The following is a 14,027-nucleotide window of genomic DNA, read 5'->3' as shown; positions in this document are numbered from 1 at the left end:
CTTTCACACATTATTAAAACAATAGAAATTTTAAAATATAAAATATACAGTATCATATTAGAACATTAAGTTTTTTAAAGAGGTTAAAAAAAGCTTAAGATATTTCCATGACCCGTAAATTTTCACCATTTATATATATATATATATATATATATATATATATATATATATATATATATATATATATATATATATATATATATATATATATATACGCCTATATGCTAACAATTAGGAATTTATTAATCCTGACAGATAAGATTACTCAAGCATAAACATACAAATTAAAGTAGGTATGTCTGAGTACACTATCCACTACCGACATGGTTTAAGTATCGTCTTTAAATAAATATATGGGTCAATATAAAAAAGCAGCTAAATGATTCATATGAAAATTGAAGATACAATTAAATATTTCCGTTTCTTTTTTGTATCCTAATTGATACAGATGCACAATATATAGGGAAAACAACATTTAGCAAAGAGTAGGGAAGCTATATTTTTCAGAATGTTCTCGTAAAAATTATCAAACTGTGATTTTCTGTCATTGGTGTTACCTTATAAAATTTTGTTGTATAGAATAAAGTGAAAAACTCATGAATGCAAGCTATGATAAAAATTTACTAGGATTATTCAAGTTTACTAATAAGTCCAAAAGTATCCTTGTCCAGTGATGAAAATTAAGTTTTCAATGACAGTGACATGAGACAAAAATTAAAAGACACATGCTAAGCTATGCTGTAAATGTGGTGCCATGTGTGTATAAATCAAAATAACATAGTTTATGATTTTTTTCAAGGTGTGAAATTGGGTAATATAAAGTTATTTCTTACATTTAAACTTATTAAAAGTAAAAAATATGAAGTTTTTTGGTTGGTTAGTCCACTGACCCAACTGTAACACCAATGATCGAAATTTGTAATACCAATGACTTAGCACTTAACAATTAGCAATTAAACATAATAGAACATGAAACTTCATGTGAAAGACAGAATACACTGCATGGCTAACATACAAAAATCAAATAAGTTTCTGGGACTTTTCTTCAATTAAGCCCCACACGTATACTGTATACAAATGCATGGTAAAAGCTGAAAGAAATACAGTGTTGGTTTATCATTGGTTTGAAGAAAAAATGTTGGTAGGGTAAAAGGGTCTCAATTGTGACGGATATAATGTTTTGAATCCCACATTCTTCATTAAAGAACTAGTAGATAAAATGTATTAATCAAAATCTCTTGTCACTGGTGTTACTTCACTAGTCATTGGTGTTACCATAAAAAGGTAACTATTTGTAGAGAGATTTAAACAAACTAAGTTAAACTTATTTTACTTTATGCCTCCTATGAGAAATATCAGCCTGATAGTGCAGTGAAAAATAACCAAACACAGATATGCAGTTTTGTCGAATATGTCATTTAATTCAATGACATAAAGTAAAAGGTAAAACAAATCATTAAGGGGGATCACTTAATATTAAACAATACAGGTTACGTGTACATAGGTGAAAGGTACAAGTGTGATCCCCCTGAGACTGACTAGAAATTTACATGCAGTGAACATATCAGAGTACATGTAAATATGCATAAAATATAACATAAATGAGTAAATCCTTGGAGGCGTCCAAACAATTGCGCCACAAGCCCTCACGCAGTGTCACGCAGTGAGGGGTTGACGCCAAACAAGGAGAAAATCAAAAGAAAACATTTTTATAAAAACAGTAAAATACAGAAATTTACAGCATTTTATATAACAACATTGAAGTTGACGTTCATATGATATCACATACTTTTAAGACTAGGTGTTCTTGATAAATAACAAAATCTGATGCAACAAAGACATTAACATTCACCTGTTAGCTGTTCAATTGTGTACCAAGGGAAGCCAATTATGAAGGTCTTAATCTAACCTCAAGACAATGCAGGCAGAATTTTTAACATACAATTTACATGAGCAGCTATCCGCTGAACTCATGTATCTTAACCTGAGACTATGCAAGCAGATTTTAACACACAGTTTACATGAGCAGCAGCAATTCGCTGAACTCATGTATCTTAACTCAAGACTATGCAAGCCAGATTTCATCATACAATTTACATGAGCAGCTATCCGCTGAACTCATGTATCTTAACTCTCGACTATGCAAGCAGATTTTAACATACAATTTACATGAGTAGCAATCCTCTGAACTCATGTAACTTAATTCAAGACTATGCAAGCAGATTTTGACATACAATTTACATGAGCAGCTATCCGCTGAACTATGTATCTTAACTCAAGACTATGCAAGCAGATTTTAACCTACAATTTACATGAGCAGCTATCCGCTGAACTATGTATCTTAATTCAAGTCTATGCTGGCAGATTTAAACATACATTTTAAATGAGTAGCCATCATCTTACATGTAGCTCAAAGACTATGCAGGCCGGTTTCAATGCTGAACTCATTGACATTAGTAAGCAGATTATGGAGACATTACAAGTACATCAACACTAAGCTCAGTAACTAAAATACATTTTACAAAAGCAATTAAGTGCTGACCTCATAAAAATTGAGCTGAATTATACAGAGTTGATGACTATAGAGGATGTACATTGTGCAATATATGATAAATCATTTGCTGGTCTCATGACCAGATTTACAACATTAATGATAGAAAAATTAATGTTACATAAGAAGCTAATACATTGCCTCATCTTACTTAACACAGTAGATAAATGACAGATGCTGACTACTCTATATGATGTTCCTTGGCAGTACCTGTTGGAGAAAATTATATTTGCCGTTCAACATAGATATCCACATAGAATCCATAGGAGGAGCTTGAGCATATTGAGGTGTAGCTTGTCCTTCCAGGTGGTGTGGATTTCAAACTTTGGTGGCATCATTTTCCAACAGTTTACTATGAAGACAGCTGGCATCATGTCCAGAGCACCTAAATTCTTGAATGATCTTGTTGATCCTTTGATCATATATCTGCATAAGAGGTTCCATTTGAGAGCACTGTTTCAACAATTTTGCAATTGTCATTCCAATAATGCACAATTTCCGCCATGTGAAATTTGTAGACTGCATTGCCTCTCCATTTTGTGCCTTGGATGGTACAGCATGAAGTTAGGTGTTGATCACTTTTTAGTTCAGGTTGGCCCTTGGCATCAATGCACTGCTACAAGTAACAGAATACCATGGTAAATAGTGTATGAGTGTAATGCACTACTAAAGCCTAGGACTATGTAGATACTGGAACCCAAATAATTAAGCCCCACACGTATACTGTATACAAATGCATGGTAAAAGCTGAAAGAAATACAGTGTTGGTTTATCATTGGTTTTAAAAAAAAATAATGTTGGTAGGGTAAAAGGGTCTCAATTGTGACGGATATAATGTTTTGAATCCCACATTCTTCATTAAACAACTAGTAGATAAAATGTATTAATCAAAATCTCTTGTCACTGGTATTACTTCACTAGTCATTGGTGTTACCATAAAAGGATAACTATTTGTAGAGAGATTTAAACAAACTAAGTTAAACTTATTTTACTTCACTTAGGTGATAAACTCCAACATTCATACATGGCCTGTGAATTTTTCAGAAGGGAAATATATTTTATGAGCTTAATAAAATGTTTGTCATTGGTGTTACATGTATATGATCTGAAGTTGTCATTCGCATTACCATATATGTAAAACGTCTGTAAGTGGGAAAAAATATTTATTGGAGAATAAATTAAAATTCTTTCAAACACCATCAATTAGGTTTGCAAAGTAGAATACAAATAAATAACTTTTCTATATAAGAAGAATATATTTTGCCTCCAAAAGTACTGTTTTGTCAATGGTGTAACCATTCCTGTCATTGGTGTTAAACTTTAGGAAGTAATGCCAATGACAGTAACACCAGTGACGTATTAGTCATAAAATGATATGGTATTTCTAATTTACCCTGGATAAAGTAAAAGTTTTATCCACATTGCTATTAGTTCACCTAAAGAACATCTTTGGTAAAAGAGTTCAATGAATATCTAAAATTGTTTTGAAATAACGATGGAAACACCACTGACAAAAAAAGTTTGTACTAGTCAACTTTCTTTACTTCTGAGGTCCATCAATATGTTCCGATCATGAATATCAAGGAACAGTTTCTGTTGTTGTTGGTGAGAAGTGATGTTATATGCTTTAGGACTGTTTATATTCTCTTATCAGCCCCGTGGGGATCCGGGTTAGAATAGGTCCTCAGTACCCCCTTGCTTGTCGTAAAAGGCGACTAAATGGGGCGGTCCTTCGGATGAGACCGTATAAACCGAGGCCCCGTGTCACAGCAGGTGTGCCACGATTCTGGAGAGGGACGTTAAACAGTATAAAATCAATTATTCTCTTATCAGGAATGATAACTCTTTTGTAGCAAAAACAATAATAGTAACACCAATGACTCAGATTTCTTGTACAGTCATATTTAATGCTGTATCAGTTTAATGGAAGATGGGGTTCATATTTTTTTTTCAAAGACATATTCTATTTCACATTTATTTTATACATACATGATTTTTCAGACAAAATTTCATATAACGTTTGGTGTATTTATCCTTATTTGAAGAGAAAAATTCCATAGACAGCATGAATTTGGCTGATTTGTGTGATAAAAATCATCCATTGACTTTAATGAAATTAATTATGTGTAATTTCTATTAGTAAATAGAAAGTATAGATGTCATAGATGACATATGAAAATTTGAATACCAACTTGATTATTTTGCAAAATGTAGATTTCGGAAATAGCCTTCAAGTGCAAGAAATACCGATTACGCTGAAAACAGGACACTTGAAGTTTAAAAGATGAAACACCGGACGCGAAAGCAATTCTTATAAAAAGGAGTACATATTATCATGACCATATCAGATAATTTCTTTAACTCGAACAAGCTTGGTCATGGAGTGCTGGATTTTCCACTACGTAAAAAACTAATTCAAGACTCAAAAGATTTATATTGTAAATTTTTCATTGGAAAAGTTGGCTTCGTACTATACAGCAGATATCTCTAAATCGAGGTAAGTACGTCTCAATAAAATTTTATGTTTTCAACATGCAATAAAGAAAGTCTACATTCCGCTAATAATTTGATATAATTTTTTTTGAATTAGATATAAGCATAATTTACGAAATTGGACTTTTATAAAGCAAAGAGAGAAAAAAAATGTAAAGCCCCTATGAATTGACATGAGTATTATCATTTATTAATGACGAAGGTAACAATTTATTACAAATATTACAAATAAAACTACCTTACAATTTTTCGTTATGTAGTTAAATTACGAATACGCGTAATATAGCAGATTGTAAGAGACTATATTTCGAGTTCTCGTAATCCAAGACAAATTTAAGCATTGCAAGAAATTGAGTGGTGGGTAGCAAAGTATGACGTCAGTAATATATTGGATTCCACGGCTACTGATAACACGCGGTTAGTTTGGTCAGTTACGCCTATCAGAAAGCATGGAAATTCAAGAAGAAAGTACCGCCAGCGATGGGTGAGTGGACAATTTCTTTTATTATTCTTTTAAAGGAATTTTCCCAAGGATAAGACCAATTTTCCAGTAAATTCCAATATTCGCTTAAGCATGTCGCATTGGTTTGTATCACCCGAACTCCCTACTTTTCTTCCGAAGTCTACCCTAAAAATCACACCCTCGTCTCATAATTCAACTGTTCGTGCAATTCTTATTGAAATACACAGAATTCAAATCTCATTAAGTGTCGTACAAGTTATCGCCCGTGACATCTCGTATTAAACGTCATATACTTTGCTACCCGCCATTCAATTTCTTGCAATGCTTGAATTTGTCTTGGATTACGAAAACTCGTAATATAGTCTCTTACATCTGCTATATAACGCGTATTCGTAATTTAACTACATTACGAAAAATTGTAATATAAGTTTTATATTACGATAACTTGTAATATTACGCTTTTTCGTAATCTTACGTTTTTTCGTAATATTACGAATTTTCGTATTGGACTGGACTGTTCCACGTTATCACAGATCTGCAATTTCATTGGCTAATGATGAGGTACAAGGACAAATATTTATAAAAATAGATACAGATGAACCCTCAGGCTAAAAATAACTATAAAAACCGTATACTAAAAATAGATTTTGTGATAAAAATAGATGTTGCGATATAATGATGCCATAAACCATATTATTTAAAAAAAATATTTCATTATGTATATGTTTCGGAAGGATCGAGGTGTGTGTATAAAATATGACACATCTGTCATATCTGTACCGCCGAGACACTGCATTGTTTAAATACATGTACCGTTCTTGGGAAATGTTACACTAATTATTTTCTGCTTAAATATGCATCCTTACATTATGTACACACATTGCACCACATCTATGGAAATTAATCATATGTTTATTTGCGTGTGTGTGTGAGAGGGGACGGGATTATTTACCTAAAAAATCAAATTCAGATCTATATTGAATTTATAAAAAAAAAATTCCTGCAAAGGACGGGAATCTGTTTACTCAGATCTTAAAGGCTTGGTGTAAAATGCGGAGGATGGAGTCTCCACAAAACTCCAAAATGGAGTGTCAGAGAGTGCAAGGAGTCGAGCCTCTTGTGTTAGATGATGCAGGAGGTGGAGCATCGTGCTTGTCGTAAATTAAGCACGTGCTTATTAGATCTGTCATCTCATTTTCTGATACTCCGTGAGAATGTGTTAGAGTGTTACATTACCCAAACAATTAAAAAAAATAATTTCATTGAAGTTGAGTGAATGAAACTCAGTTATATCTCCCAACCTGATTTTGTGATATATTTGGCAGTATCTGATGACATTTGTTTATAAAGTCCATAAAATACAAAATGAGAAACAAAGAAACAGGAAAAGGTAATAATAAAAAAAATAATGAACACCACATTTCAACGAGGGGAACAGCTTTGCAGATTATATAATTTTTAACGATAACAGAGACTGACTGAAACAGATAGATTAATAGCATCAAAATTATTATCTTTTGGTGATATTATATACAGATATATATAAATAGACTGATATGTATATAAAGGTGTCAAGGAATATCGGCCTCATTACAAAACACCTATTACCATCTGAAATCCGATTGCTGTCGAAGACACTGTCCGATGTTGGAAATGTGCCGTGATGTCATTATTAACTCAGAAATATTATCCCATTTTAGAAAAATTAAAAATAATTAAATAATAGATTCAGTAAATGAACTGATTGTTTTATTAGAGAACTCTGGCCATTAACTGTTTTTATTTTATTTTATTTTTTTTGCTCTAAAAAGAATGAGAAACAAGCATCATGATAAGTAGACAACAAAATGAGAATCGAAATGACCTACAGATGTGAGAAACAAATGAGGGGCATGCAGCCCATGCTTGTGATTTAAATTTTGTTTTGCGATATCACAGATGCTAAGTGCATTGGAAACTCTCTGATTCACACTGCTATCTCGCAGTAACCCATGAGGTCTTGACAGATTTTATTAGTATAGGTTTCAAATATCTGAAGGGCCAAATGTTAAAATTGCTAAGGGCTAGATTACCTAAACTTCTAGGGAAAGATGACAAAAAATTGTCCCCTCATTTGTTGTTGATATGATTGAAAGTCATGTTATCTTTTTTTGTGCTAAATTTCATTTTCAGTTATAATTTAATTGTATCTTCTTTTTGTGGTTTACACATACAGAAGCTTTTGTAGCTTTTACAGCAATTATGAAATATACTTTTTAATTGTTGGTAATTTGCAGACAAAGTGATCTGCGATATGTTATGCATGACATAATTATCTGCAATAAAATTTTTGGGACATACCAGTATCTAGACTCAGTAATTAATTCTGACAGACACTTTTTATCACTGATGGAGAGCTCTACAAGTAACCCAGTTGTATCCAGCTTCTAAAATGATTGAAAGATAAAACGGGCAAATGTATAAAAATTGACACAAGAGGCTCCACCCCTTGCACTCTCTGACCCTCCATTTTGGAGTTTTGTGGAGACTCCATCCTCCGCATTTTACACCAAGCCGATCTTAAATATAGCACCCCGACCTAGATTTTTTTTTTTAGATAACACGATTTTCACTTCGTCACTACAGACACCCAAGCATTCATCCTGCCATTTACAAATTACATATTGATATGTTACAAGTGCAGTCTGCCAATAATAACCGAGATAGCGCTCTTAATGTTTTACAAGAAAACATCTGTATATTAGACTCCTTGTTATAATTACGTGCATACACAAGCCACAGATTTTCAACCGATGAACCTTAACATGCCATCTGGTTGTGATATGTCGGTAAAAGGAAAAAAGAGAAGTACTTCAATTAATGTACTCATAACCTCCTATATTAACGTTCTAAGTTCTAAAAAAGTACTTGTCAGTAAAATAATGAACTATTACCTAGTAACACTCAAGAACAATAAGGTAAAAGCAAATGAGTTCAACTGCGGCGCGAAGATAATTTCTGACCATAGACCGATTCACGTGGGCATAAAAAGGTCTGCACTAATCATATATAGACAACAAGGTCAAAATAACAGGATGCGGAAGGTCGAATTTTGAAGCTCTTATAAGTGCAGGTTTGCAGAATGTATAGTTACCCCCTCCCCTTTTCTCTTCCAATCGTATGGTGAATCCATTTTAATTGTTGGTATAAAACATAAGCATTTAAATTAGCCGACACTCAAAATGTTTACGATGCATATTCACAATAATAGTATTATACATTAATATAATTTAGTACATATTACCTTGTACTTTTATCGTCCATGTTCGTATTTCAAATGGAAATGGAGTATTTAGAATCAAAATGATTTGTACTATATATCTAGTATTATAAATCTAACACTAGTAATTTTAACCTACATGTATAGTCCTATAATCGCCTGTGCTTTTTATTTTTCAGTAACAATGGACTATCTGAAATCAAAATGGGCTATATGGTTTAAATCCTTAGATGCCAATCATGACAATAAAGTTTCCACAGAGGACATGGAGATTTCTTCCAAAAAGTTTGGAGATATAAAGAATATGCTTAGCGACAAAGTCAAAGACAATGGCGGATATGACAACACAAAATGGTGGAATACTTACATCTTTCGTAAAGGTCCCGGTGTAACTTTGACACTCGAAGAATTCCAGGACGCCCTAGGAGAATCATTTCAAAAGGACAAATCAGCATTCTATCAAGAAATGGTGAGGTGTTTTGACGACATCGCCTCCTTTGTAGCAGAAAATAAAGATCGGCCTATCGAGGAGCAGGAATTCGTTTCCTCATTTAAAGTTTTTGGTCAAGAAGATTCGGTGCAAGTAGGCAAGGCTTTCCAGCTGTTCAAGGCTAAAAAGGGGAAACCCACTGTGCAACATATAGCGGATGCTTGGACCCAGTTTATCACAGAAGACGACGCGAGCAAAGAGGACATGATCAACGAGGCCTTTGGAAACTAGACGGTTATAGTAACCATATAGCGGACTGTGTAGTCATGTCTTGAACGATATAGGGTACTTATAGGACTATTTAGTCATATCTGTCACTGGAACTCTGTCTGTTTGCCTGTCTTCAGTGTCATATAGTTCTTTAGTCGAGACTGTCACTACAATATAAAACTTTTTTTTCTAAAAGTAATACTAGTAATTCTTGTATTTAATTAACTTATATTTGTTGTTCAACGTATAATTGTAATTTTTGTACGACATATATATTTTTGTAATCAAATTTAATTATGTATGAAACAAATACCACATCACCGCTGATGATTCAATTATCCCATATAAACTCTAAAACGTAAAATTTTCATTTACATTTACTTTCTGGGCAGAAAGATCACAATCTTCTTAAGCATAAGACAACAGAAAACAATATGCCTTTACCGAAAGACAGCAGTAAACCGACGTGTCTTGAGGAAAAAAAACATCTGTTACCGACATGTCTTTACTGAAATACAATAGATAATAGATGTGTCGTTACTGAAAGACAATAGTTACGGAAGTGACGTCATTTATTTTCATTACACGTATAGGAAGGGGCATCAAGAAAGCTGCCAGATTTGGAAACTGAACATGCTTCATCGTAAAGCTACTTAACCAATTTAAAGAGAAATAGAGTACACATGTACTAGAAATTAAAAACCTCAAACTTCCGCTATAGTTATATGTAGCTATATGCTATTTCTACAGGGTGATCCAACATATCTTATCCTATTTCGACTTTCAATAACTTTGTCAATAATCATTTATACATCATTTTAAACTGCTATACCTATCATTTTTATAAATATGTAAGTACAGGAAAAAATTGATGTTATCTTGATGTCATGACGTCATAAATTTGTTACTGTTTATTTAACATGGATAGATCAAATCAGAGAGTTGCAAAAATTGCCCAATTATATTTTGAGACACATTCACCCATAACAGAGATTCGTATTATGAGAAAAAGACTTTCATCGGACACTAATTAAGCTAAAAAAAAATAATCTGCAGTACTCAGGTAAATAAAACGATTTCAAAAGACTGGTTCAGTAGAAGATGCCCGTTTACAAACAATGGAAGGCTTCGGACAACCAGAAATGTTTTATCTGCCCAGTTGTTGAATAGGCTAAAAGTGTAAACAGTGACCATTACTTGCACTTTATGATTAACAAATTCATTCCAGCTCTCACAGGCGAGGTATTCATGCTGCTGATATTTAACCCCCCCCCCCAAATTCTCATCAGGACAAGTTCTTTGGTGGTTACAGAAAAAATTCGGTAAGGAACTGATTTTGTTCAGGACAGACTGTGTTTGACCATACTTTCCTCTCATTTAAGTCCTGTGGACTTTCTCCTGTGGGGGGTTTTCATACAAAAAGTGGGTACTCTAAAGCCAAACACTCTGAAGGATCTTAAATCAGCAATTAACCCAGTTAATTAGACAAAAAAATTACACAGGATATATATGTTAAAATTTTATCAATAACTTTAAAAAAAGACGAACTCGTGAATAAAAAAAATTGACGTCACGTAGAGCATGTGTAGTAAATAAATAAAAGCATTGTTTTGAGACTGAATTATTAATTCAAAGAATGCATAAAAAAATAGAGGCATGTATTGTATAAAATATCATATCTTATGTTAAAATTTGAAATATTTAGATTAAGAGTGTTATAATATTTGACAAAATTATTATTGTTTGAAATGGTATAAGATATTTTGGATCACCCTGTACCAAACTTTGTGTGGAAACGCAGAGTGCTACTGGTGGTTTGAAAGAGATCGCTATCGCATTTGTAAAATTCTTTCTTTCAAGGATCATATCTCAACTGATACTAATAAGGACTGCTGCTAGAACAAAATAAGTTTCTTTTTGGATTTTAACCATATTGAAACATTCTTAAATAGATTTAACTTTGTTTCAATGCAATCCGATTTATGATGCACTAGTAAAATCAGCAAAACAATGTAAAAAAGTTACATTTTATTGATAAAAAGTTTTGAATTTCCCCTGTGAGGCGTCTGTCAGTATTATATACGGTGTATATATCAGCCCATTTCTTGTGAGCTAATCAATACAGAAAAGCTAGGATATTGTAATTTGAGGTCCCGTGTGTACACAAAAACATTATTTGTTAATTAAGGTCTTCCGTTTCCAACGGAAGACCTTCTACTGATTCTGTTGGTAAAGATTATTATTTTTTTTTCTTCTACTTCCTAGACGCCAACTTTGAGGCCTCAAATCTCACTCATTTCTCAACGGATTTCGCTCAAATTTTCAGAGGTTATAGACGTTTATAAACTCTATCAGAATAATGACTAAAATTTTAAAAAGTCACTTCCGGTTTTGAGTTATTCCCCTTTAAACGAAAAATCATAGGCTTTCATTTCCGGATAAAGGCTCAAAGACCACAAAAGCTGGAGCAGAAATTTTACTTGTTTTAGATAACAGAAGGATTGAAGTTGTGCACATCGGTTTTTGTTTTTCGATTTCTGCATTCAAAATGGCGCTATATAGGGGTCAAAAATTAGAACGCCTAAAAGAGCGAAAATTTTCAGATATTTTCCTTTTTATCTTGAAAACTAAAAATATTTTGTCAAGAAATGTTGAATAAAAGTTGTGCATAATTACAAGCGCTTTCATTTGATATCATTAAAAAGGGGCTGGCCCCTAAAATTAGGGATCTAGGGCCCTTGAAATCTTTTGTTTAATATCTCAAAAAGTATTGAGAATTTATAATACGTCAAAAAGCAAAGTTGTTCAAAATGTCAAGGTTTATCTAATGAGGTTGTCAAAATAAGTCCGGGGACGTCACTTCCGGTCAAACCGGAAGTAGTCAAAAATTGCATATTTTGTTGTTCTTGACAGGTTTTTGGATATCATATGTCACTGGAAGCTTAAATCTTAATTTTCCGGCCGTTGACAGTACTTCCGGTCAAACAGGAAGTTGCCAAAAATGGATTGATTTTGAAAAAATGAACATAGATTTGGAGGATTAAACCATTTTTCGACTTCATTACTCTTTTTTTTCAAATAAAAGTTACTTCCGGTCAAACAGGACGGAAGACCTACTCGTTGCTTTGCAACGAGCTCGGCTCTAGTTAATGATTAATGATTGTTCCTCTCTAAAAATGATTATAATTCGTAGTATTGAGCATTACACTAGCTAGCAGTAACTTCTGTGCATCTTGTAAGGATATAATTATACCATCCCTCCTCGTACATGTAATTTGTTATTAAATTTTTTCTAGATATATTTTTACCTTGCTCTGCCTTGTACTTTATTGGAAACATTCTGTAAAAATAATGAAAACAGATTCCGCTGCAGAAAAACAGATATTATTAAAGATTGAATATCCACTCCGTTCGTCGCATGGATACATGTAACACACAAGTACACAGGTACTTCTATCTACAATTGTATAGAGTTTGCCCTTTAACAAATGTATGGTACATATCCACAAGTTATTTTTAATTAGCTGCTGTTTACATGTACTTCTATATTTCTACACCTTTTTATTGACTGTATGCGGATCAAATAACAGTAATACTCTGAATTAAAAAAATATATTAAAAACAGAAAATGAATCTTGAAGCTATATATGGCTTTTCTGAGCTATAAAAAATGAATACGCGATTGCATGTGTGAAAATATACGTGATACATGTTATTTACATTCAAATGACAATTAGCAGCGATTTTGAACTTGAATAACTTCACGTTTTAATAGTCAAATTAGCTTTAAAATCTGTCTGTTATTAAAATGTGGAATTGGTAAATAAATCGGTTAAATCACGAAACCTCAACATGCAATATAAGATTAAGGGTGTGGGAAATTCAATATGAACGTTAACAATTGAAGAAAGGAATAGATTATATGCACTGTTTTAATAAGAGGCTCATGAGCCACAACGCTTACTTGTGTTACTGTTGTCATTCTTTTAATTTTCTGACAAGCTGTCAATATTTGTCAATATTAGGGTGAAAAAATGAGTATGGTTTTCTGCTGTATAAATTACGGTTTCAGTGATATATATAATGCCTTGGCAATAACCGAGGTGGCATGATGAAAAGCCCTATCTTGATGTGTCGTTGTTGCGCGCCAACGTCACCGTCACTGTTGGGTGGAAACCTTTTAACTTAACTCTCTGACAACCAAAAGAAACTTTTTTGGGGTTGGAAAGTTGAAATCAATCTGCACAGCAACATGTTGTTGCCTTTTTATTTACTTTGCAATATTGAATTCAATTACTAGATCCAATGTAACTTCTGTCAGCTATACCATGATTGCAAGAAATTTATACTGACTGCAAATATGCACAAAAAAATGTCTATAACTCTAATGCATCGTATGGCACTACAAAATGTGATCACAACACTACCATCATGCATCATTTACGTGTTTTTGACTTTTTAACTCTTCCCTAGGTGACGCCATACATTTTATGGTTGAGTAGTTTTGACCAGCGATTTTAGTGCAAAAGAACCAAAATACACATCTAACCAATTTTCATAA

General features: G+C 32.9%; 1 protein-coding gene across 1 annotated transcript; it reads left to right on the top strand.

Annotated features, from left to right (window-relative positions):
- Positions 1–4,922: 4,922 nt before the first annotated feature.
- On the top strand, positions 4,923–9,793 carry LOC134255473 (sarcoplasmic calcium-binding protein-like). The gene is made up of 2 exons (XM_062738012.1): positions 4,923–5,048; positions 8,946–9,793. The coding sequence occupies exon 2, from the start codon at positions 8,951–8,953 to the stop codon at positions 9,485–9,487; it is 537 nt and encodes a 178-aa protein (XP_062593996.1). The 5' UTR covers positions 4,923–5,048; positions 8,946–8,950; the 3' UTR covers positions 9,488–9,793.
- The last annotated feature ends 4,234 nt before the right edge of the window (positions 9,794–14,027 follow it).

Source organism: Saccostrea cucullata, unplaced genomic scaffold, assembly GCF_032062105.1.
Source record: "Saccostrea cucullata isolate Sc308-1 unplaced genomic scaffold, CSIRO_AGI_Scuc_v1 ctg1680, whole genome shotgun sequence".
NCBI lineage: Eukaryota > Metazoa > Mollusca > Bivalvia > Ostreida > Ostreidae > Saccostrea > Saccostrea cuccullata.
This window is presented reverse-complemented; position numbering and strand designations above follow the sequence as displayed.